The sequence below is a fragment of the Cololabis saira genome, chromosome 5 (assembly GCF_033807715.1).
Source record: "Cololabis saira isolate AMF1-May2022 chromosome 5, fColSai1.1, whole genome shotgun sequence".
Classification (NCBI taxonomy): domain Eukaryota; kingdom Metazoa; phylum Chordata; class Actinopteri; order Beloniformes; family Belonidae; genus Cololabis; species Cololabis saira.
Window position 1 is genome coordinate 41,160,100 of NC_084591.1, and position 20,858 is coordinate 41,180,957.

The window sequence follows — 20,858 nt, forward strand, 5'->3', positions numbered from 1 at the left end:
GTTTAACTTGGTTACAGAGTGTTAGGCCTCGTCAAACGCTCCCTGTAGAGGTTGACTTCATAATTTATGAGCTGTGGTGACTTTTCCAGAACACCTTCCTGTTTAGCTACTTAGCACTTGATAATGCTTCCTGTTGAGCCCTATTGTCTCTCATTTAGATGTAATGTTGATACAGACTTTGAGGAAATTGTATACGGCTTGAGAACTCACACTAATCAAGTGCCGTGGACCAAAAAGAGGGGGAGAAATGGCTCGGCTCATTTAAACAGAGATGCCAGCTCTGTATGCTTCAGGAGAACTGTGCATTGCATTGTGTTTCTCTGCAGAGGACAGGATGAATGAGTGCGCTTGTGCTGCTCAAACAGCTGTGTGGATAGAGTGGATTGATGGATACCATTATACAGAGACTTTCTCAAATTCATACTGGTGTGTCATCATATTTCAGCAGTTTAAAGCATTTTTCTTAGATATATTGTGAATGCAAATGTTAAAATCCTCACTTTGTGTGCCCAGTGTTATTGTAGCTTGATCTGCCGCGGGTATCCGTTCACTCATGAACTCTCCTTCTCATGGAATGGGTCTGGCAACTCTCCCATTCAGTTATTTCCACTGGGACAGGACAGACCAAACCATTTGCAGTGCCTCATGTAACCGAGTCCATCAGTCACCTCTGAAAACAACCAAGTTGGGAGCAAAATTGCTAAACACACCTCTCATCAATAAGGTTTCACGGCAAAACCATCAACAGTAACTGTTCCTACTCCACTATGTACCTTTTTTGGATGTCTCTTCCTGATACCAGTCTGGTTGTTGTACCGCCTATGTCAGCTGACTCGTTTCTCTCTTTGCTTGTATGTCGATCCAGAGGCTGTTTATTCTGCGTCTGTTATTCCTGCCCCTTTGAAAATCAAAATTTAATCCAGAAGATCCAGACTACCGGTAGTTCTTTGTATCAAAGAGGAAACGACTGAGCCAGGTTAAATATGGTTGTCATGATAACATTTGACTTGAAGGTTATCGCATTAATATATTAACTGCACTGGAAAGTGTGATTTATGCCGCAGTTAGTTTTTAGGTAGAGGCACTGGTGACTTTACAAACCAAAAGTTTCAATGAATTAAAACCACAATATCCCTGAAGTGATGCATTCTTTATGCTAAACCGAATTATGGAAATTTAACATGAATAGCTGCATAACAAAGTAGAGCCAGTAGCATGTCATAAGTCAATTTTGAGGCAGCTTGAGGTAAAACGGCTGTTACTATTAAACTAAAGCAGAAGACGAGGACACAGATGGTGGAAAGCAATGTGAGGATGGAGATTTAACATTTCTTTTAAAGTCATCCTGATCTTTTGTTTTGTACAGGTTTATGCAAACAAATTAGTAACATTTTGCAATGTAATGGCAGTTGTGTAACATACTGTAGAGACTTCTTACCAAATCAACAAAACAAAATGACCTGTTTGATTAATAACAGAAAAAGTTTTGCTGCTGAATATTCTTTTACTCTGGATTATATAAAAAAAAGTGGCATTTTATTGAAATCATTAGAGCTCCCTCGGTATGAAATGTGGTTTTAATTATAGTTTTCAGTGTGACTTGAGATAATTATGTCTTATTTTGTGTCTTTTTAAATTGATCAAACAAAACCTCCTGGAAAGCTGTTTTCATGCAAATGAGGTAAATGAGTGGGCCAGTTGAACTGATAGAATCAGGGGGTTTTCTCCCAAAACTGGCTGATGCTTCACTGCTGGAGCCGTGACGTGACGTGACGTGCATTTTAGCCACAGGCAGAGTGGCTCCGTCTCTCCTTATCACTCAAGTATGGAGTTTATGTTTCTCTGTTCTTTGATTTAAGTTGACAGTTATCACACCGATAAAAGTAGTTGCAATCAAATGCAGTGCGTTCCGCAGTGGTTTTTAATAGAGAGGCCCTTTGTTCTTGTTTGTGGATGTTGATGCTTTTACCAGCTTTTTCTCTCTTATTCCACTAAAGAGTGGGCTTTCTGCCATTAGGAGCACCAACAGTCTCTCTGTGCTGACTACTAACACAGGTTGCAGAGATACTATGGTTGGACTTGCAGCAGCTAAAAGAAAATGAGGATCTTTGGTAGAAATTAACTTAAAAAAACACGGATGAATATCGTAAATTTTAAAAGATTTACTACCGACCTGATTTGCACTGGTATGGTGGGCTGTAATTCATTTTCATCTCTCTTATTGAGTCACATATGACATGCTGATCAGTAATACAGATTAGCTTCTCCATCCACACGAGACCAAAAGCATTTGTTATGGTATCTGTTATCAGCAGCTCTGCATTTTCAGCCTGGAAGCTGTGCTAAAATGCCAGATGTGAGTTTTACTGAGCCGCCTAGCACCTGTGTAGCTGGTAAGGAAACATCTCTGGTGTTCAAAATAGTCCAGCAACTTACAAATAAACAAATGAGATGGTAGGATGTGGTAAAGTATGCAGTTGGTAAATGGACGAAACCTTTAGACCGCCCTCTAATCAACCCCGCGCAGACGCTACATGGTTTCCTTTAGTGGCTACTGCCACGGAGGCCTGCTCTTCCTTGATCCGTACAGCGTCCACTCCATTGATGTCTGGTTTTGTGATGCGTGTTCCAGCTTTTCCTTTTTTTTTTCCTCATGCAGAAGTCGAACTCTGTTTTATCTCAATTCACTTATCTGGAAGCATACTTACAAGACTGGGCAGATCTGCTCATGCCAGGCAGCAAAGGGCGAATCATAGCAGTACGCAGAGATGCCCCGCATCACTCCGGATGTTGCAGAGCTCTAAACAGATTTGAGTGATATTGAACGAAACATTCGCTCTCCCACGTATTTCCACTTAATCTTTCACCCAGCAGGTGGCTAATATGGATGATCCTGAATGTCATATTCAAAAGAGTGGTTTTGTAGTAAGTGCCATTGTACTTCATGTATTTGCATTCAACAGTGATGCTGCACTGCAGTTTGTCTAAGGCAAATATTTGCTATCAAGTGATGTTCTGTATCAGCTACTGGAGGGATTATCTAAGAGTAGATACAAATGATGCATGTTATACTAAATGCAGATGTGCTTTTATCGTTTTTGCTGTTTCCTGCAGGCTTGTTGATGACAGGTGTGTGGTCCAGCCCGATGCTGGAGACCTCGCCAATCCACCCAAGAAATTCAGAGGTGCGTAGGATTGTGTTTATTAAACTGGCCTGATGTCACACAAATACACAAGATTTTACATGTTTACAGGACTTCACAGCTGCCTCTCAAGTGAGTGACTTCAACATGCAGTTTTATCAGATAAGGACCCTTGAGTGTCACTTCCTTTTTTTTTTTAAAGAAATTATATTTTCTGCGCTTACACATTATTATTTTGGTACTCAAGAAGTTAGAAAAATATAAAAAGCCTTTATTGTATCATGGCTTAGTAAAAGTAAAAAAAAATGCCAACATGTTTCGGCCATGTAGGCCTTCCTTGAAGAGGCCTACATGGCAGATAACAAGATTTGTTCTTCTTGAAAGCCTCTTTTTTTTACTTTTACTAAGCCATGATCAATAAAGGCTTTTTATATTTTTCTAACTTCTTGAGTGCCTCGGTTTTCTAAATTGTTTTTCAATCTTTTGGATCCCCATGCCGAAGAGCACCTGAAGTATACTTTTCATACACCCAGCAGCACTCCATGCGTTTGTAGTTAGACTTATTATTTTGGTGTTTGAATTCTCAACCCATTTGTTGAACGGTTCAGATTTAGTGCTGTGACATGACAGACCTACATCACAGTCATCCAGCTTCCTCATCTTCATCTGGACTCATTTTCCCATCTTGCCTCCTTTGCCGTACCTTAGAAGTAGGTAGCACAAAGCTGCAACACATATTCCTAAAGATGCGCAACCCATTGAAGAAGAACAGAGCCGTTAGAACGTGGTTTTTATCACCATGGTTTGACCGAAGCATGTCACAGATATTTCATTATAATCTCAATGAAATCTGTCAGTTTTTGGGAAAGGAAAAAGTCACAGTAATTGTCTTTTAAGTCAAAGGGACTGATTCCAGTGAGCGTAAACGCTTCTCCTCCTCCGCAGATTGCCTCTTCAAGGTGTGTCCCATGAACAGATACTCGGCCCAGAAGCAGTTCTGGAAGGCAAAACAAGGAAAACAAGGGAACAACAACACACAAGGGGAACTTTTTAAAAAGTTACAGGTATCATCTTTTTTACAACTATGGTCTGTGTCTGGATCTCTGTTGTGCATCTTCAGAAGTGTTAGTCTCCCACTTTGTCACTCAGCATGCAGCAGAGCTGGAACAGAAGCAGAACGACTCGGAGAACAAGAAGCTGCTGGGAGAAATCGTCAAGTACAGCAACGTCATCCAGGTAGAGCACATCTCATCCAGAAATTAGCAGAACGGCTCCAAAATATAAGTCAACAAATAAAATGTAAGGGCCTGTTAACACTGAAGCAACTTTAAGTCAAAGTACCAAATGTGTTGTGATCTTGACTTTTGTTTTTGACCATTGGAATGAAGTGAAGTAGTTTTAGTTGCTCATAATATGAATTTGACCTATTTCCATCCTACACGGCTGTTACTGACCCGTCTTTGTCACAGTTCCTGCACATTAAGAGTAACAAATACCTGACGGTGAACAAACGACTGCCTGCGCTGCTCGAGAAGAATGCCATGCGGGTTTCCTTGGACCCCGCTGGGAATGAGGGCTCCTGGTTTTACATCCAGCCCTTCTGGAAGCTCCGCAGTGAAGGAGACAATGTAGGTTGTCCTCTGCTGTGGATCGCCCTTCTCTACATATGAAGTATTGTACAAAAAAACCTGGCGTTCGTCTCTCTCTCTCTACAATAGACTGACAGTTCATTGTTTGCCCTGTTCCAGTAACATTTCTGATTTTTGTCCTTCTCCATGGGCTTTAGCATCCTATGATTGCAGGTATTGCTCTTGATTGTGCATGGTGTTTCTGCATAACATCAGCCACGGAAACCAAAGTGGATGCAACACCCCTTTTTTAAATTGCATGTAGACTTTCAGGATTTTCATGCGATTAAATCTTTCAGCACTGCATTGACAAGAGGTTTGAGCCACCCATTTCAGCAGCCACAGTGTGCCTGTGTGTGGCTGCTGTAATAGTTGACCTTGTTGAGTCCGTTACAGTGTTTGCTTAGACGGGTTAGGGAGCATGCATTATGCAACCGATGATACAGAAACAGCGGTTTTCTTTTCAGTCACTTTATCTTTGAATGCTATATTTATGTCCTCTGACCATGATATGAATGCGCCTGTTTGCTGTGAACAGCTCAACCACTCTCCCATTGAAGCCTAGCATGTTGTGTTCACATCCTTGAAGAAAAACACATAATTGATAGAGAAAAGTGGATGACTTTTGGTTGTGTGAAGCTTGTGTCTTCTGTTTGATGAATTGTGTCTATTTGGCTTTAAGGTGGTGGTCGGAGACAAAGTGGTCCTGATGCCAGTGAATGCTGGACAGCCCCTTCATGCCAGTAACATCGAGCTCTTGGATAACCGTGGCTGCAAAGAGGTGGGACTGGTTAATTAATGTCTTTTTTATCAGTGTGATTCATGATTTTATTAATCTCTGCTCTGCTTCGTGCTTCAGGTGAATGCTGTCAACTGTAACACCAGCTGGAAAGTCAACTTGTTCATGAAGTTTAGTGACTACAGGGACGATGTCTTGAAGGGGGTGTGTTGTTTGATACTTCTTAGATTTGAGATGTTAGTGGTTTGACCGAGACCGCTTACATTTGCATGTTTCCAAATCAGCGTGACGTGCTGTTTTCAAGCGGCGGTTTTGTATTTTGTCCTTCGTCAGGGAGACGTGGTGAGGCTGTTTCATGCTGAGCAGGAGAAGTTTCTGACCTGTGACGAGTACAAGAAACAGCAGCACGTCTTTCTCAGGATAACGCTGCGGCAGTCGGCCACCTCGGCCACCAGCTCCAAGGCTCTCTGGGAGGTCGAGGTAAAGCACACATCATAGAAATGGTAGCGTTTCAATAAAATTAATGTTTCTTCTAGAGAGAAGCCATGATCATTCATGAGGTTCAGGGGTCTTATCCACAGCTGGATGAATACATTTGAAGCTGCTCCTCTCGCATCATTGTATACTTTGTAAAATAGTGACCCATCAATGAGCATGACTGTCAGCAACCAGTGCTCAGTTTGAGCAGGTTGACGAGCCTCGTTTGGCTTAAAGATGTTTAATACAAAGGCTCTGTGAGTCGTAACAAACTATAACAAACTATTACAACATTTCCCAACAATAAAACAGAAAATGCAACAACATTTAAGAAACCAAGAAGAAAAATGAGCAAAACAAAAACATATATTGTCCATTTTTGGCAATTATATAAAAACCACTTCAATTACAACATGTGCTCCGGTTAGTCCAAATGAGCAAACGTGCCACGGTTGGAGTGCAGTCTTGACTTAAAATGAGTCAGTTCACCTCATTAGTGGATCACATTCAAAAACAATAACCATTGACCGAAGTTCTGCACAAAAACAGAAAAGTTTTGTTTAGGCAGTAATTTCCCCTTTATGCATAACGTCTGACGCCGACTGTACCACTTAATTCGTTGTAAAAACATCTTTTGTGCTGCATGTTCCCTGATATCAGCGGTCACGAATGTGAAGTTCCTGTTTTTCCTCTGTGATTGTTTCCAAATGCACTTATGTTACAATATGAGGTACTGACGTGTTGTTATTATACCCAATCTGGCTCATATACTTTTCAGTGACACATTAAGGGATGTTGCTGTTACTAAGTGCTTGGATGTCAGCATGTGTCTTTTGGTCTGGCTAAACTCTAGTTATCCGTGCAGGCCACCAGACAGGATATTTATTGAAAAATCATCCTTGTTGAGTGGCTCATAAACCTGCTTTTTCTTTGAAATAATGTTGTTGTTTAGATCTAAAACATGACCAGCAGGAGATGAGCAGGGATTGAGCCTTTTGTAAATGACGTATTAAAAAAACCAAATATGATATGATAAACAATGTTTTGTGTAATCGTGACAGGTCGTGCACTATGACCCCTGCAGAGGTGGAGCCGGCCAGTGGAACAGCCTGTTTCGCTTCAAACACCTGGCCACTGGGAATTACCTCGCAGCTGAGGTGGGTCTCGCTTCCTGTTTGTTTCCTGTATGTGGGTGCAGAGCTTTAAAAACAGCAGCATATTTATAAATATGTTTAAAAAAAAATGTTTAGCATCCACTTTTCACTTGCAGAGTGAGCAGAGTTAAAGGGGCTTGTACATGATGTGCTGTAGGTGGCAGTATCCCCATTGTTATGCCTTCTGTCAGCTGTGCTTTGCTGTTGAGTGCTGAGGTAATCATAGCGGCAGGACTGTCATCAGAGCTGTCTGCATCTGAAGCCAACGACTGCTTCATTTTTCTGTAGGTCAACCCTGAATTTAAAGACAGCACAGTGGAGTCCAAAGGGGAGGTGAGTTTGTCAAACAAGCACATTTTCCAAGCTACTGGGATGGCGCATTACGCATCACTGACAAATGATTTATATCCTTCAACACTTGATTCATAAACATAATTGAAATAATTGTCGGCATCAGTAATGTCCATTTTTTAAATATTACATTCGTTGGATATAATAAGAGGCGATTAATCAATGGGCAGTATAGAAAAGTATGGGAGGATTTTAGACATAACAGGTATTGCATCAGTTAAGAAATTCAACATTCTGGCTCTTATCCTTTGGTTATATAACCCCAATAGTTTAACTCTCAGTCAATACTCATTGGACTTCTCTAGACGCACAGATTCAAACTCTGCCAAACTGAGTCCATATCAAGATGTTTCTCTCAGCTTCTAGCTGTCTGGCACATTTGTATTCTGGCAAGGCAAGAAACGGACACACGCAGACACACAAAAACTCTGAGCCTCACACACTTTCTCATGCACTCGCTGAATTTTCGACACACAGGGGGCTCCTTACATAACGTCTGGGTGCGTGTGTGTGTGTCGGCCTGCGAGAGGGGATGGGGGCGAGGCAGACGTGCTGTCTGCTCAGCTCCGCTCGCCTGTGCTAAGCCGGTGGGGTGAGTCACCAGCGGAGGGGGAGAGGGCAGTGGGAGGATGGAGAAGCTGAGGCGTGAAGGAGGCTCCAGGGAGCCTCCCATTGACATGCAGGGAACAGTGGGAGAGATTAACCCTTGCTGTCACGAGCTGCAGCAGTATACAGAGCTGCAGTTTCTAATGAAAGGGAGTGAAGAGAGATGGATATTTGGCAACATGTCTGTGTAATTTCACACATCATTAGTATACAAAGTCATGGCAGTAGGTTGGTTTGCATCCCATTTTCCTTAATATTGTTGTAGTATTTATCAATACATCAACATTCATCAGAATTGAAACATGGTAACAGGAAGCACCATCTTTCTAAGCATCCCGTGTTTGTTATTTGCCTCAGAGTTATTGGTCAGCCAACTGCAGCCGAGTTTTTAAAGTAAAGTAAGATGCATATCATTTCCATTAAATCTGATGCTGCCATTTATGTTTGGCCCTGAGGTGTTGGAGTGTGGAGTGCACAGGGAGAGGGGAGGCGTTTAAAGCTTTCCCCAACTGTCAATTAATCAATAAGTGAACAGATAAATAATCTGTGAAGTCGGTGCAACTCTGTTTAACCCAAAAGTCCAGCATGTCACATATTAATGGTTGCATCAATGTCTTTGTTTAGTGGATGTGATTATTTGTAATAAGAATGAACTTAGAAATATTTGAATTATTACATTTGTAATTGTCTGATGTTACATTACGGTTTGGAGAAAAATATTCACGTGTAGCTTATCCAATCCACTCGGTAAACTTATTATCAACAAGTGTGGGTGGCAGGAGAGCCTCTGGTATAACGATGGACCCGTGCACAAAAATGCCAGCAGTGAAACTAGAAAGGCAGTAGTTGCCATGAATCTGGGAAGGATTATAAGGCAGTTTCTAAACTATTTGAAGTCAAATTTTGGAAAGTGAGAAAATGTATCCATGGGTGGAAAAATGTCAAGACAGTTATTATCAATCCTCCCAGGAGTGAGCGTACCAGCAAGTCCCCACTGAAGTCAGACCACACAATGCTCAGAGAAATTACAACCAAACCCAAGCGCTTCACGTTGACTCAGTAAGCGCGTCATGTTTTTTTTTTTGCAGCTTGCTGACACTGAGGTGACCAAGAACGCCTCTGAATAGCTGATTCAAAAGTAACGCGTGAGAGTCTCTGACCCTTGCATCATTAAACCTACAACAGATTGACAAAAAAAAGAAATGAATCCAGATGTTGCGATGGCCACGTCAGAGTCCAGACATGAACCTGACTGAAATGCTGTGACGGGACCTTGTTAGAGAGTTGTGGAAAAGCAAATGAGCTGAAGTCGCACTGTAAAGAGGAATGAGATGAAATTCTTCCATGTCACACTTCTGAAGGTGGTTTATACAAGCTATTGAATCATGGGATATACTCAGATTTTCTCACGCTGACTCTTTAAAAATATATATTTTTAAAGGACTTAAGGAGGTTGTCCTTTGTTTTTCAAATTAGTGTAAATGTTACAATTTCCATCTAAAGATGAGTCCTAATGAAACACTTGGAAGTTGGACCCATTGGGCGCTTGTGAACGGAGGAAGATTACTCACTTACTTTCTGTTGATTGAGCACTAACACATTTAAATAATATTAGTTGGAGCAACTAATATTATCTCTTTTATTATTAAAATATATATATATACTGTATGTGTGTGTGTGTGTGTGTGTGTGTAATTAACAAAATAAGACATCTAAATCTAACGTACAAGATCAAGCAAATTCAAAATTAGCCAGTAATTGACAGTGAAAGCCCTTTTGAAGTTTGGGTGTACAACTAAACAATCAAGTGTGTGTTTGTATTTGCGTGTGTGTTTGTATTTGCGTGTGTGCTGCAGAATGAGACTGATGCCGTGTACTCCAAGAGGAAGCGTCAGGCAGCAGAGAGGATTGCTTTCACCCTGGTTTCCGTTCCCCACGGGAGCGACATTTCCTCCCTGTTTGAGTTGGACGCCACCACGCTGCAGCGGGCTGACTGTCTTGTACCCAGGTCAGTTTCTCACACGGTGGCAACACTAAGGCAAATAAACAACAACTGCAGCCGTTTTCCCTCCGCCTGGGGCATTTCTGGGTCAGAGCTGGTCAGAAAATCAGCCATTCGGTGTAGGACAGTAACGTTTATTTTGACCTGAAGCCAACTCCTTTTATGAGTTTTATTCAGTTTAGTTTTATTGTTATTAGTGGCGGAGCAAAAAGAAGTATCACAATAACCCAAACAAGTGCCGTTGAGTAATTACAAAGTAAAGTAAAACACAGCTCAAGTAATAATAGAAAATGTAATTACACTCCTTGGAGGAGTTGTCAAAATCCTTAATGGACTCAGAGGAATCACCAGAGACTCGCCAAAGCCAGTTCAGTTTACGATGTTTTATCCTGTGGGGCACAATTTTGTGGTTCAGCAGACAATATGACTTTGTGATTCTGCCATCCCTAAAGCCACGCTCCCATCGTTGCAAAGAAGATTTCAGAAATAAATATCAGTCAAATTAACTTGTCACGGCAGAAAATTGTTGATAATAACTGTGAGATCAGGCCAATGTTAAGCCCTATTTTCTGTAAATAATTTATCCCATCCATTCTCAGAAACTCGTATGTGAGGCTCAGACACCTGTGCACCAACACCTGGGTCACCAGCAGTAATGCCCCCATTGATACGGAGGAGGAGCGTCCGGTTATGCTCAAGGTGTGCACTTAAGGCTGCATCTGCACACACTTGCACAAGTGTATAAATGTATAACTTCACTTTATTTTTAATGTTTCTGCGGGATGTTCCATCAGATTGGCACCTGTCCCACTAAGGAGGACAAAGAAGCTTTTGCCATCGTGTCAGTTCCCCTGTCCGAGGTCAGAGACTTGGACTTCGCTAATGATGCGAGCAAAGTCTTGGAGTCCACTGTGCAAAAGCTTCAGTACGGCAATATTGCTCAGAACGAGAGGCGGTACGGACACTTCAGATGGTAAAACATGCGTCACCAGGTGTGGTGTGTATTTTGTAACTTTAAGTGACATTTGGCCACCAGGTTTGTGACTAAGCTTCTGGAGGACCTGGTTTTCTTTGTATGTGTGGTTCCGAACAACGGACAGGATGTTCTGTCTGTGGTCACCTCCACGCCTAATCGTGAAAGACAGAAACTCATGAGGGAGCAAAACATCCTTGCCCAGGTAACCTCCACCATTTCTCTCTAATCTTACTGATGTATTTCCCACACAGTACAGCTTGATTTTTTTTTTTTTCCTGCTGAACTCTGTAGATACTCGACTAGATCTTATCAGTGCACCTGGGTTTTGTCCCTCCAGATATTTGGCATCCTGAAGGCTCCGTTTTCGGATCATGGTGATGGTCCGATGCTGAGGTTGGAGGATTTGGGAGACCAGCGCTATGCTCACTTCAAGTATATGTTGAGGCTCTGCTACAGGGTGTTACGACACTCACAACAGGACTACCGCAAGAACCAGGTATGTTATGAACCATAATGTAATTAAACCAGACTATGTGTAGATAAAATGGACTATCAACTATAGATTCTGCATCTGTAATAATAATAAAGGGCCACGGCACTGTCTAGATCGGGGGTCGGCAACCTGCGGCTCTAGAGCCGCATGCGGCTCTTTAGCGCGGCCCTAGTGGCTCCCTGGAGCTTTTTCAGAAATGTTTGACATTTTTTTTCCATTTTTTCTTCTTTTTTTCTTTTCTTTTTTTCCTTCTTATTTTTTTTCTCTTTTTTTCTTTTTTTCCTTTTTTTCTCTTTTTTTCTTCCTTTTTTCTTTTTTAATCTTGACATTTTTCTCGAAATTTTGACTTTTTTCTTGACATTTTGACTTTTTTTCTCGAGATTGTCCTTCAATATTAATTTCAAAATTTCGACTTTTTTCTCGACATTTCGACTTTTTTCTTGACATTTCGACTTTATTCACGAAATTGACTTTTTTCTCAACATTTCGACTTGTTTCTCAAAATTGTACTTCAACATTAATCTCGACATTTCAACTTTTTTCTCGACATTTCGACTTTTTTCTCGAAGTGCATAATGAAAAAAAAAATCTTCCCCCAGTTATAACTAATATAGATACATGCAGAATGTGTTGTCTTCATTCTAAGGCTTATACAAGACTTTTCATTTTTTGCGGCTCCAGACATATTTGTTTTTTGTGTTTTTGGTCCAATTTGGCTCTTTCAACATTTTGGGTTGCCGACCCCTGATCTAGATGGTCTGGATTTGTTTAGTAGATCAGCAGAAATGATATCTGACAAGTTTGAAAAAGATGAAATTGTATATTCCATAAACTACAGGTTCTATGTCTAAGATGCATCCTTTCTCAACTCATTGACATTTGCTGCTACAACTCGGCCTGTGACGGCCAGTTGCAGATGCTAACTAGCTCATCTAAAGCTAACTTACCATAGACGGGGTTAAAGTTTAAACATCCATCATGCGCTTTTGACTACAGACACATTTATTTTACAAAAAACAATCAGAAACAACCTGTTTATTATTGTACTGTTGTATTTAAATATTTACTGTATCTGAAAACCTAAAACTAAAGTTGTCCATCTAACAGATCAGAAAGTTGAGTGGTTCTTCTTTCAGATGTTGTGGAAAAGAGGTGAAAAAATGGCTCCAAACTGCTTAATGGTTCAAAGGCTTGAGAGAGACACTACCTTTGTTTTGGTTTTTAAAGACATCATCCAGATATCCCCTATGCTGCCTTTAAAGTACCATAGTTCCATAACTGCAAAGAAAGTAATGCAATTTATGTTTCTTAAGGTCACCCTGTAGTTATGATGCTAAATCACATTTACAACAGTGCCTGTGATTTGCTGGCGTCCTGTCTCTCGCTCGGTCACTCTTTCATTTTCTCTTGCTCACGTCTTACATCACTTCTTGAGTCTCTGTTGTCCGCTGTAGCTCTGTGAGCTGCTCTGATGGCTATGCACGAGTGACACACTGGCATTAGGTAATACAGAGTTACTGGTAGAGACGATTTAAGAGGGAGTTCAAATTTATTTTATGTATTATTTTGCTGATAGTACGGACAGGAGACCAGGGGAATTAGATGCCACTTCCTGTAAATAATCAAATGCTCCTCCAGACTGAATAGAAACTGATATATTGATATGAAAAACTCTTGGTGTTGCTTTCAGACCAATTTAATTTGTCACTTTTAGGATAAGCGGCGGTGTAAAACTAGAAACTAATTATCCAGCAGATCCCACTGCTACATCTTAGTGGCATACAGGAATAAGCAGCAACATAATGTAAATGATTGGTGTCAACTAAACACTAGAGCTTTAGGTATACCATCAAACCACAATTACAACTTGTGTTCACAGTTGGATTCTTCACTTTCTTCTATTTCTTTAACGAATATGGTGTTTTTGGATGGTCAGATAAACCTGGCATGTGTTCATCCTCACATGGTCTTCTGTTTTCTGTGTGCTTCTAGGAGTTTTTGAGAGTATACATAATAATCTGTAAATGAATTAATGCCATTGTGCTGATGAGAATGACCACTGAGCTACAACTTTTTACATCAGCATCAATTGCACACGTGTGTGTGCATATATATTCATTTATATTTGTCTTTTTCCATGTAGGAATACATAGCCAAAAAGTTCTCAATTATGCAGTCTCAGATTGGGTATGAGATCCTGGCTGAAGATACAATCACCGCCCTGCTGCACAACAACCGAAAGCTCTTGGAAAAACACATCACAGCCAAGGAGATTGAAACCTTTGTCAACCTGCTGAGGCGCAACAGAGAACCCAGGTCAGACGTGCGCACCTCCTAAAATAACCACTTTTCTAGTTGAAGAAAAGAAAAACAAGCTCGTACATGAGTGTGCAAGAGTAGTGAGGAGTAAACACAGTAATTGTTGGTATCTTTATTGGCGTGCATCCTCATTAACATGTGTTTTATGTAACATCTATTTTTTAGCCACTATTAATGCAAGTCTGGTTTATCCTGTCAGATTCCTGGATTATCTGTCTGATCTGTGTGTGTCCAACAAAACCGCCATCCCCGTCACACAGGAGCTTATCTGTAAATTTATGCTGAACCCCAGCAACGCAGACATCCTCATCCAGACCAAGTGAGTCACACCCAGGGCTGTATTTTAAACATCTTGTCATACTTGTATCGTTTTATTTATTTAAAACGTGTTTAAATATGCAGCTTCTCTCCACAGCATGTATACATGCTGCGGAGAGATACAGCCTTTCATGGTCTCCGTCTCTTGTGAAACTGATATTTTTAGTAAACGCTGCACCTCAACATCGCTATGTCATAGGTGCATTGTTGTTTCTTTTTTTGTAACTGTTTTATGGCATCTCCCCTCCCTCCCCCTCCACCCACACTTCTGTTAGACTAATCTCTAACACAGATGCCACCCTGGAGTCGTCTCTGCTGCAGGAGGAGGTGGAGGAGGAGGAGGTTTGGCTCTACTGGATTGACAGCCACAAGGAGCCTCACGGCAAATCCATCCGCCACCTGGCCCAGGATGCCAAAGGCAACCACAAGTTGGATGCAGATATCATTACCTACTACAGGTAATGGTGGACACTTGGTTTTTAGCTCGACCAATGTGCTTAGTCCGTAATTCCCCACTGATACAAAAATTGCAGAAATAAACAATAAAGAACCAATACGTCCCCTTTTTCTTTTCCTTTCTTCCCCATGCTTCTCACCTCCTCTGCAGGTATCAGCTGAACTTGTTTGCTAAAATGTGTCTGGACCGCCAGTACCTAGCCATCAACCAGATCTCCAGCCAGCTGCCCGTGGATCTGATCCTGCGCAGCATGTTTGATGACTGCTTGCCTTACAACCTCCGAGCCTCCTTCTGTCGCCTGATGCTGCACATGCATGTGGACCGCGACCCGCAGGAGTCTGTGGTTCCTGTGCGCTACGCCCGCCTCTGGACCGAGATCCCCTCCAAGATCACCATCAATGAGTGAGCATCTTCTTGTGAGGCCATGACCTTATGTGCAGGCCGATTTTTAAGTCACCACATGTGGATTTTGATTGATTGCGCAGGTTTGAGTACGAGTCCACTGACAGCTCAAGAGAGGAGATGAAGAGGAGGTTTGCTCCCACCATGGAGTTTGTGGAAGAATATCTTAAAGATGTGGTCACGCAGGCTTATCCATTTGGGGATAAAGATAAGAATGAACTTACACTAGAGGTAATATCAACCTTTTCAGGTTATTTTGGTCTGGCCTAGTCCTGTCATGGTTGTTCACCTAATAACAATTACTTCAGTTGACAATAATCATTTTAATTATTCCTTAGATTTGTGTCCATCATCTTTATAAATACAGCTGGATAAAACTCATACAAAGTGTCACATAAACATCACAATTAACATTGTTTTCTACTGTTTGAGGTGCAACCACTTCTCCTTTAGGGACACTGTCTTTACGGCTGCTGAATTAGTTGATTTAGTGCCTACAAATGTTTATCGTGATGCACATCTCAGTGTATAAGCAGTGTATTTCCAGTCTGCATCTGTTGACATTAAAGCATTTACTACTGGAAGTTAATCGAAGTTATTTTGGTTACAAGCTGTAAAAAGATGCTTGATGGAGTCTTAGCAAAGAAGTGAAAGTGAAAGGTGTTAATGCCAGTAATCTGAAAAAACAAACAAACAAAGATGTATGTGAATCCACTAATTCAGCCAATTTTCAAGTAATGAAATAGAATAACAGCCGTAGTACCAAGTTGGCTATGCCTTCTTTTTTTTTTTAAGCCTGAAAGCTTTTGAAAACAAAAATCAGAAGCTGAAAATGAACCGTTTTATTACCGCTGGCACATTTACATAGACATTGGACACAAAACAAAGTGTATTTTTTCCTTCATGTTTGTGTTATCATTGCCAGTGAATGGCTTTTTGGGCTAATGCCGAAGTATTGATACAAACTGGATGGAAAAAAATAAAATGTTTTCATTGTAGCAATATTTGTATGGAAGTTGTCATCTAAAATATGGCACTCATAAATATTAGTAAATATATCTTCTGACAGTTATGATCCCCCCTTTCTGTTCTGTCTGTGTTAAAATGATGACGGTTTCAGGTGGTGAATCTGGCTCGACACCTGGTTTACTTCGGCTTCTACAGCTTCAGTGAGCTGCTGCGACTCACGCGTACCCTGCTGGCCATCCTGGATATTGTCCAGCACCCACTCACCTTCATGAGCAAGCCCAGCAAGAGTCCAGAGCCTGGTCAGTAAGGGTGCAACGTGGAAGAGTATTGTTTTTACCTCATTTGTGTTTCACCGACAACAGAAGTTTACCAAAACTAATTATTCTAGATTCCTCCCAGTTACTCTGAAAAGCATTCTGGGCTGGCGAGTATTTCCTTTTCCATTTGTTTTGTCCCTCTGCGACGTATCCCCTCAAACTTTCACTTCCTTATGGATGGGCTTCCTCAGGCAACAATGTCCTGCGAACGATTCACGGCGTTGGAGAAATGATGACTCAGATGGTGATGAGTCGAGGTGTGCCCCACAACCTGTCTGACGCCGCTCCCAGCCTGCGCTATGTGAAAGGACACTTCCTGCTGGACAAAGAGGATATCATGGTGATGGACACGAAGCTGAAGATCATTGAGATCCTTCAAGTAAGCAGCATTTATGCATTCAATTCTGTTGCATTTTACCTGTTTGAGTTCAGTACTCCATTTTTTTTGTGATCTTTTGCCAGTTCATCCTGAGCGTGAGGTTGGACTACAGGATCACGTACCTATTGTCCATCTACAAGAAAGAGTTCGGGGAGAACGTCATGGCTGAGAACTCTGTCTCTTTGGTGGATGTGCCTCCGATGCCATGTGAGGCTTTTCTCTTTTGCGGATTTAAAGACTTATTTTGATTGTATTATGATGTTTATCATGGCAGCCTGTTGGTATTTTAATTACACGTTCTCTCTTCTCTTTTGTCTGAAGCTTCTGAACCAGACATAGATAAGATTACAGCTAAAGCGGAGAGCATGTTTGCAGGAGGGTAGGTGAAGATGTGATTTATTTTTTTTGTTTAAATTGACTCGGGGGTTTTGATACAAACTCAACCATTCATACACAATAAGTTTAACAATGCAAGCCTGTAAGGCTTTGATTTCCCCTCTTTTTAAGCTCTGAGTTAAGTGCAGTGGAGCTGGACGATGAGGGTGGCCGGACATTTTTGCGGGTTCTCATTCATCTCATCATGCAAGACTACCCACCGCTGGTGTCTGGGTCACTGCAGCTCATCTTCAAGCACTTCAGTCAGAGAGCTGAGGTGCTGCAGGCCTTCAAGCAGGTACAGACACACTAACCGATGCTGCATTTAGAATATTCCCAAAGTTAAGCATCTGTTGCCCTGGTTAATCAGTTTGGAAAAAGAGGGTGCTCAAAAAAAACCAAGCAGCAGCCGAGTGAAATCCCCCACAAAGAGAAGTCTTAGCTGGAATGAAAAACTGCTGGAGTTCTCTTTTTAACTACACGCTGACTTCCCTGTGTGTGTTTTTCAGGTCCAGCTGCTCGTGTCAGAGCAGGATGTGGAGAACTACAAGCAGATCAAGGCAGACCTGGACCAGCTGCGACTGACTGTGGAGAAGTCAGAGCTGTGGGTGGAAAAGAGTGGAGTCTACAACACTGAGGACCTTGGGGTCAGGCAGGGCAAAGAACCAAACATGGAGGTGGTGTACCAATATTTAATCGCATAACCTCCCACTGAGCCCTCAAGACCATCTGAGTGTTGGTGGCTGCATCATTTCATACTCTTAGTATCCATGGGAAAAAATGTAGTTTTTTTTAGCCCTAGGAGTTTAGGCTTTTTTTTGTTTAACTTAAATTCATAAGTTTAAGTTCCAAACAGCTGTCTAAATTAATCCCAAATAACTACATATGAAGAAGCTCAATAAATTCAATCATTTGGTGATAGAAGAGAGGAAGCCATCCTTTTAACCAGAAGAAATATCTGTAAGAATCTGCGTTAGTTGACTATTTTTAACCCAAGTCAGATTTTACTTTTGATTATTTTGCTTTTTATTATTTATTGACTGTTTATTTTGATAAAAGAAATTGAAAATAGCCTAGACAAACAAAGGCACCCTTAATATTTTGTTGCACAAGCTTTGGCATCACTCATGGCCAACAAGTGCATCTCTCAAAAGATATCTGAGCCCACTCTTCTGTGAAAATTCCTGCAGCTATCAGGCTTGGAGGGTCCTTTTCTTCTCACTTTCAGAATATTGCTCTCATAGGTGCTCATTTGAGAGTACTTCTGAATTTTTTCAACGGCTCTTCCTAGGTGCTTTTAGCTGTGCGTGATTTTTCTTTTTTTTTTTCCTCTCCATTTGCTGATGTGACTCCTCAGAAAATCTCCAGCTCTGTCTCATCACTCCAAAAAAACCTGTCAACAAACATTTTAGAAAATTTGAATCTGACTTTAACATCTTTGTTTTTTTTATATGTTTGTTTTGTGTTGATTGTGGAGTCAATATTGATCCTGCTGCATGGAGACAGTTGTTATTCAAAAGCAAACAGATGGTGCGATTAGACGATGATGTACATTTACCTTTGCTTTTCTTGGCTCCGATCCCCAATGTCCCTCTGATTAACCTAAGGTAGATATTCCTGAGGTGGCAGGTTTTTTCCCTTTTATAAATAAGCTGAAGGGCTAATTTAAGAAGAAAACAAAAAGTTGAAGATAGAAGTTAGTTTGAACCATAATGCAATGGATAAAAATAGGTTTGGGCACACCATCAACTCTCTCCTGGCTTTATGAAAATATCCTTGTACAACAAACAATTTATTTTATTACCTCTACTGGTCTACTAAAGGAAAGTCAATATACATGAGACAATTGCTTTTAATGTATTCAGTTTTCAGGAGGAATGAAGCACTGTGTGAGTGAGCTGCAAGAGTTTTCACAATGTGTCCATGCCTGTCTGTAGCATGTAGATGTTTTTTTTATGTATAGACATTGGTCAGTGGTATCTTGCATATATAAAAGCTTCACATTTACATTAATTTGTGTGTTACCAATCCTCCTGGGGGATCCAAACGCAAGTGGACACTGTTAAGCGTAGACCCGTGGGTTCAGTGCTGGCATTAAACTGCACCTTTACATGTGTCCAGTCACCTCTCGTAATCACATATCGGTTTATTTCCACTCTATGCACATGTGCCGATGGCCCGTGTCGCACAGTCGGCCATTAGCTGAGCAACAAACAGGACATCAGCAGGTCTACTGATGTTTCTGTAAAATTAGAAAATACATTCAGTGACCTGAATTATGTCATTATTCAGACAAATAGCCCTTAAATGGCTGCTGTTATCTGATGGAAGGCACACAAAGCAAGCTGTCTTCTTTGATGCAGGAGCGTATTCATCAGCCCTGCAACATAAAGCTTTCAGTCCCAGTTATTATAGTAGCTTCTCTCACTGCACTCTCGTCTGATGATTACAGTAAGCTGACAGAGATTTTTGAATACTGAGCATAAAACTTTGGGACTGAATCCATTTCTTTGAGGATTGAAGATTTAGTGCATGTAAATGTAAAGTGTTTGTGATATGTGTCTTTTGCCAGGAGGTTGTTCTGAGCCCAGTGCAGGATGGAGAAATCAAACCTCAGATTGACAGCAACAAGGCAAACAACTATAACATAGTCAAAGAGGTGAGCTTTCCAGTCTTGTCTGCTCGACTATGGTTTTCATATTTTGGTGTCGACAAAAGACTTGTCTCTAATCATAGATCCTGAAGCGGCTGACAAAGCTGTGTTTCCTGAGCAAGAAGAGCCGTGTGCAGCAGCAGAGGCTGCTGAAGAACATGGGGGCACATACTGTGGTGCTGGACCTGCTGCAGATCCCCTTTGAGCAGGTAACGCAATCAGCAGCAAGCTAAATCCATTATCTGGTTTAATTACATTTATACCTAATATGGTTTGTGGATGTCTTTCTGTCTGATTTTTCTTATCGTCTCTGTTGTAATTTGTTTGGTTTCTTCTACAGAGTGATGAGAAGATGAACGAGATCATGTCCTTGGCTCATACGTTCCTGCAGAACTTCTGCAAAGGAAACCCTCAGAATCAAGTTTTGCTACATAAACACTTGAACCTCTTCCTCACTCCTGGGGTGTGTTGATATGACGGCTCTGCTCTCACTCTCTTTCTAAACGAGCATCCAGTAGTACTGGTCCACAGTTTGCCTCTTCTTGCCCCAGTATGTGAAGTTTATCCTCAGTCATCCTTACATATGTATATATATTTTTTCTCTCTCCAGTTACTGGAAGCTGAAACGATGCGCCACATCTTTATGAACAACTACCAGCTGTGCAACGAGATCAGTGACCGTGTGGTCCATCATTTTGTCCACTGCATTGAAACACATGGAAAACATGTCCAGTACCTCAGGTTCTTGCAAACCATCGTGAAAGCTGATGGGAAGTATGTCAAGAAATGTCAGGACAAAGTAATGACAGAGGTGAGAATATTATTTTGTTTTACTTTAGGACATTGCAGTAAAAAAGGAAAAAAAAAACACCCATGAGGGACCATGTTTAGTTTTCAGTGGAAATTACGAAATGCGTGAAAATACAAGTTTAGAGTTCTGCATTTATTGTTGGACTACAAAATGTATCTGTCATTGGACAAACTAAAACAAAGGGATACATCCCTCTGGTCAGTCTGGATCCAGCTGGGAAAAACTGACAATATGACAAAAATTTGAGTGTATTCACATGAATTAACTATAACAATAGCTTTAAGAATGT

General features: G+C 41.1%; 2 protein-coding genes across 2 annotated transcripts in view; both read left to right on the forward strand.

The window, feature by feature from the left end:
- eea1 (early endosome antigen 1) overlaps nucleotides 1-20,858 on the forward strand; it is a 72,718-nt gene that overhangs the window by 47,903 nt on the left and 3,957 nt on the right. The gene's annotated exons all lie outside the window — the stretch shown is intronic.
- Nucleotides 1-20,858, forward strand: part of itpr2 (inositol 1,4,5-trisphosphate receptor, type 2) — a 71,522-nt gene that overhangs the window by 3,011 nt on the left and 47,653 nt on the right. Inside the window, exons 2-30 of the mRNA XM_061722134.1 lie at nucleotides 3,115-3,185; nucleotides 4,089-4,207; nucleotides 4,293-4,379; nucleotides 4,613-4,771; nucleotides 5,454-5,552; nucleotides 5,631-5,714; nucleotides 5,844-5,990; nucleotides 7,049-7,144; nucleotides 7,430-7,474; nucleotides 9,955-10,106; nucleotides 10,700-10,799; nucleotides 10,895-11,055; nucleotides 11,137-11,278; nucleotides 11,414-11,572; nucleotides 13,713-13,885; nucleotides 14,088-14,207; nucleotides 14,482-14,664; nucleotides 14,814-15,065; nucleotides 15,149-15,296; nucleotides 16,186-16,333; nucleotides 16,543-16,730; nucleotides 16,814-16,937; nucleotides 17,052-17,109; nucleotides 17,238-17,403; nucleotides 17,615-17,782; nucleotides 19,678-19,764; nucleotides 19,842-19,967; nucleotides 20,099-20,221; nucleotides 20,369-20,569. Of these exons, the coding sequence (XP_061578118.1) occupies nucleotides 3,115-3,185; nucleotides 4,089-4,207; nucleotides 4,293-4,379; nucleotides 4,613-4,771; nucleotides 5,454-5,552; nucleotides 5,631-5,714; nucleotides 5,844-5,990; nucleotides 7,049-7,144; nucleotides 7,430-7,474; nucleotides 9,955-10,106; nucleotides 10,700-10,799; nucleotides 10,895-11,055; nucleotides 11,137-11,278; nucleotides 11,414-11,572; nucleotides 13,713-13,885; nucleotides 14,088-14,207; nucleotides 14,482-14,664; nucleotides 14,814-15,065; nucleotides 15,149-15,296; nucleotides 16,186-16,333; nucleotides 16,543-16,730; nucleotides 16,814-16,937; nucleotides 17,052-17,109; nucleotides 17,238-17,403; nucleotides 17,615-17,782; nucleotides 19,678-19,764; nucleotides 19,842-19,967; nucleotides 20,099-20,221; nucleotides 20,369-20,569 (3,886 nt within the window). The remainder of the gene's footprint in view (nucleotides 1-3,114; nucleotides 3,186-4,088; nucleotides 4,208-4,292; nucleotides 4,380-4,612; nucleotides 4,772-5,453; nucleotides 5,553-5,630; nucleotides 5,715-5,843; nucleotides 5,991-7,048; nucleotides 7,145-7,429; nucleotides 7,475-9,954; nucleotides 10,107-10,699; nucleotides 10,800-10,894; nucleotides 11,056-11,136; nucleotides 11,279-11,413; nucleotides 11,573-13,712; nucleotides 13,886-14,087; nucleotides 14,208-14,481; nucleotides 14,665-14,813; nucleotides 15,066-15,148; nucleotides 15,297-16,185; nucleotides 16,334-16,542; nucleotides 16,731-16,813; nucleotides 16,938-17,051; nucleotides 17,110-17,237; nucleotides 17,404-17,614; nucleotides 17,783-19,677; nucleotides 19,765-19,841; nucleotides 19,968-20,098; nucleotides 20,222-20,368; nucleotides 20,570-20,858) is intronic.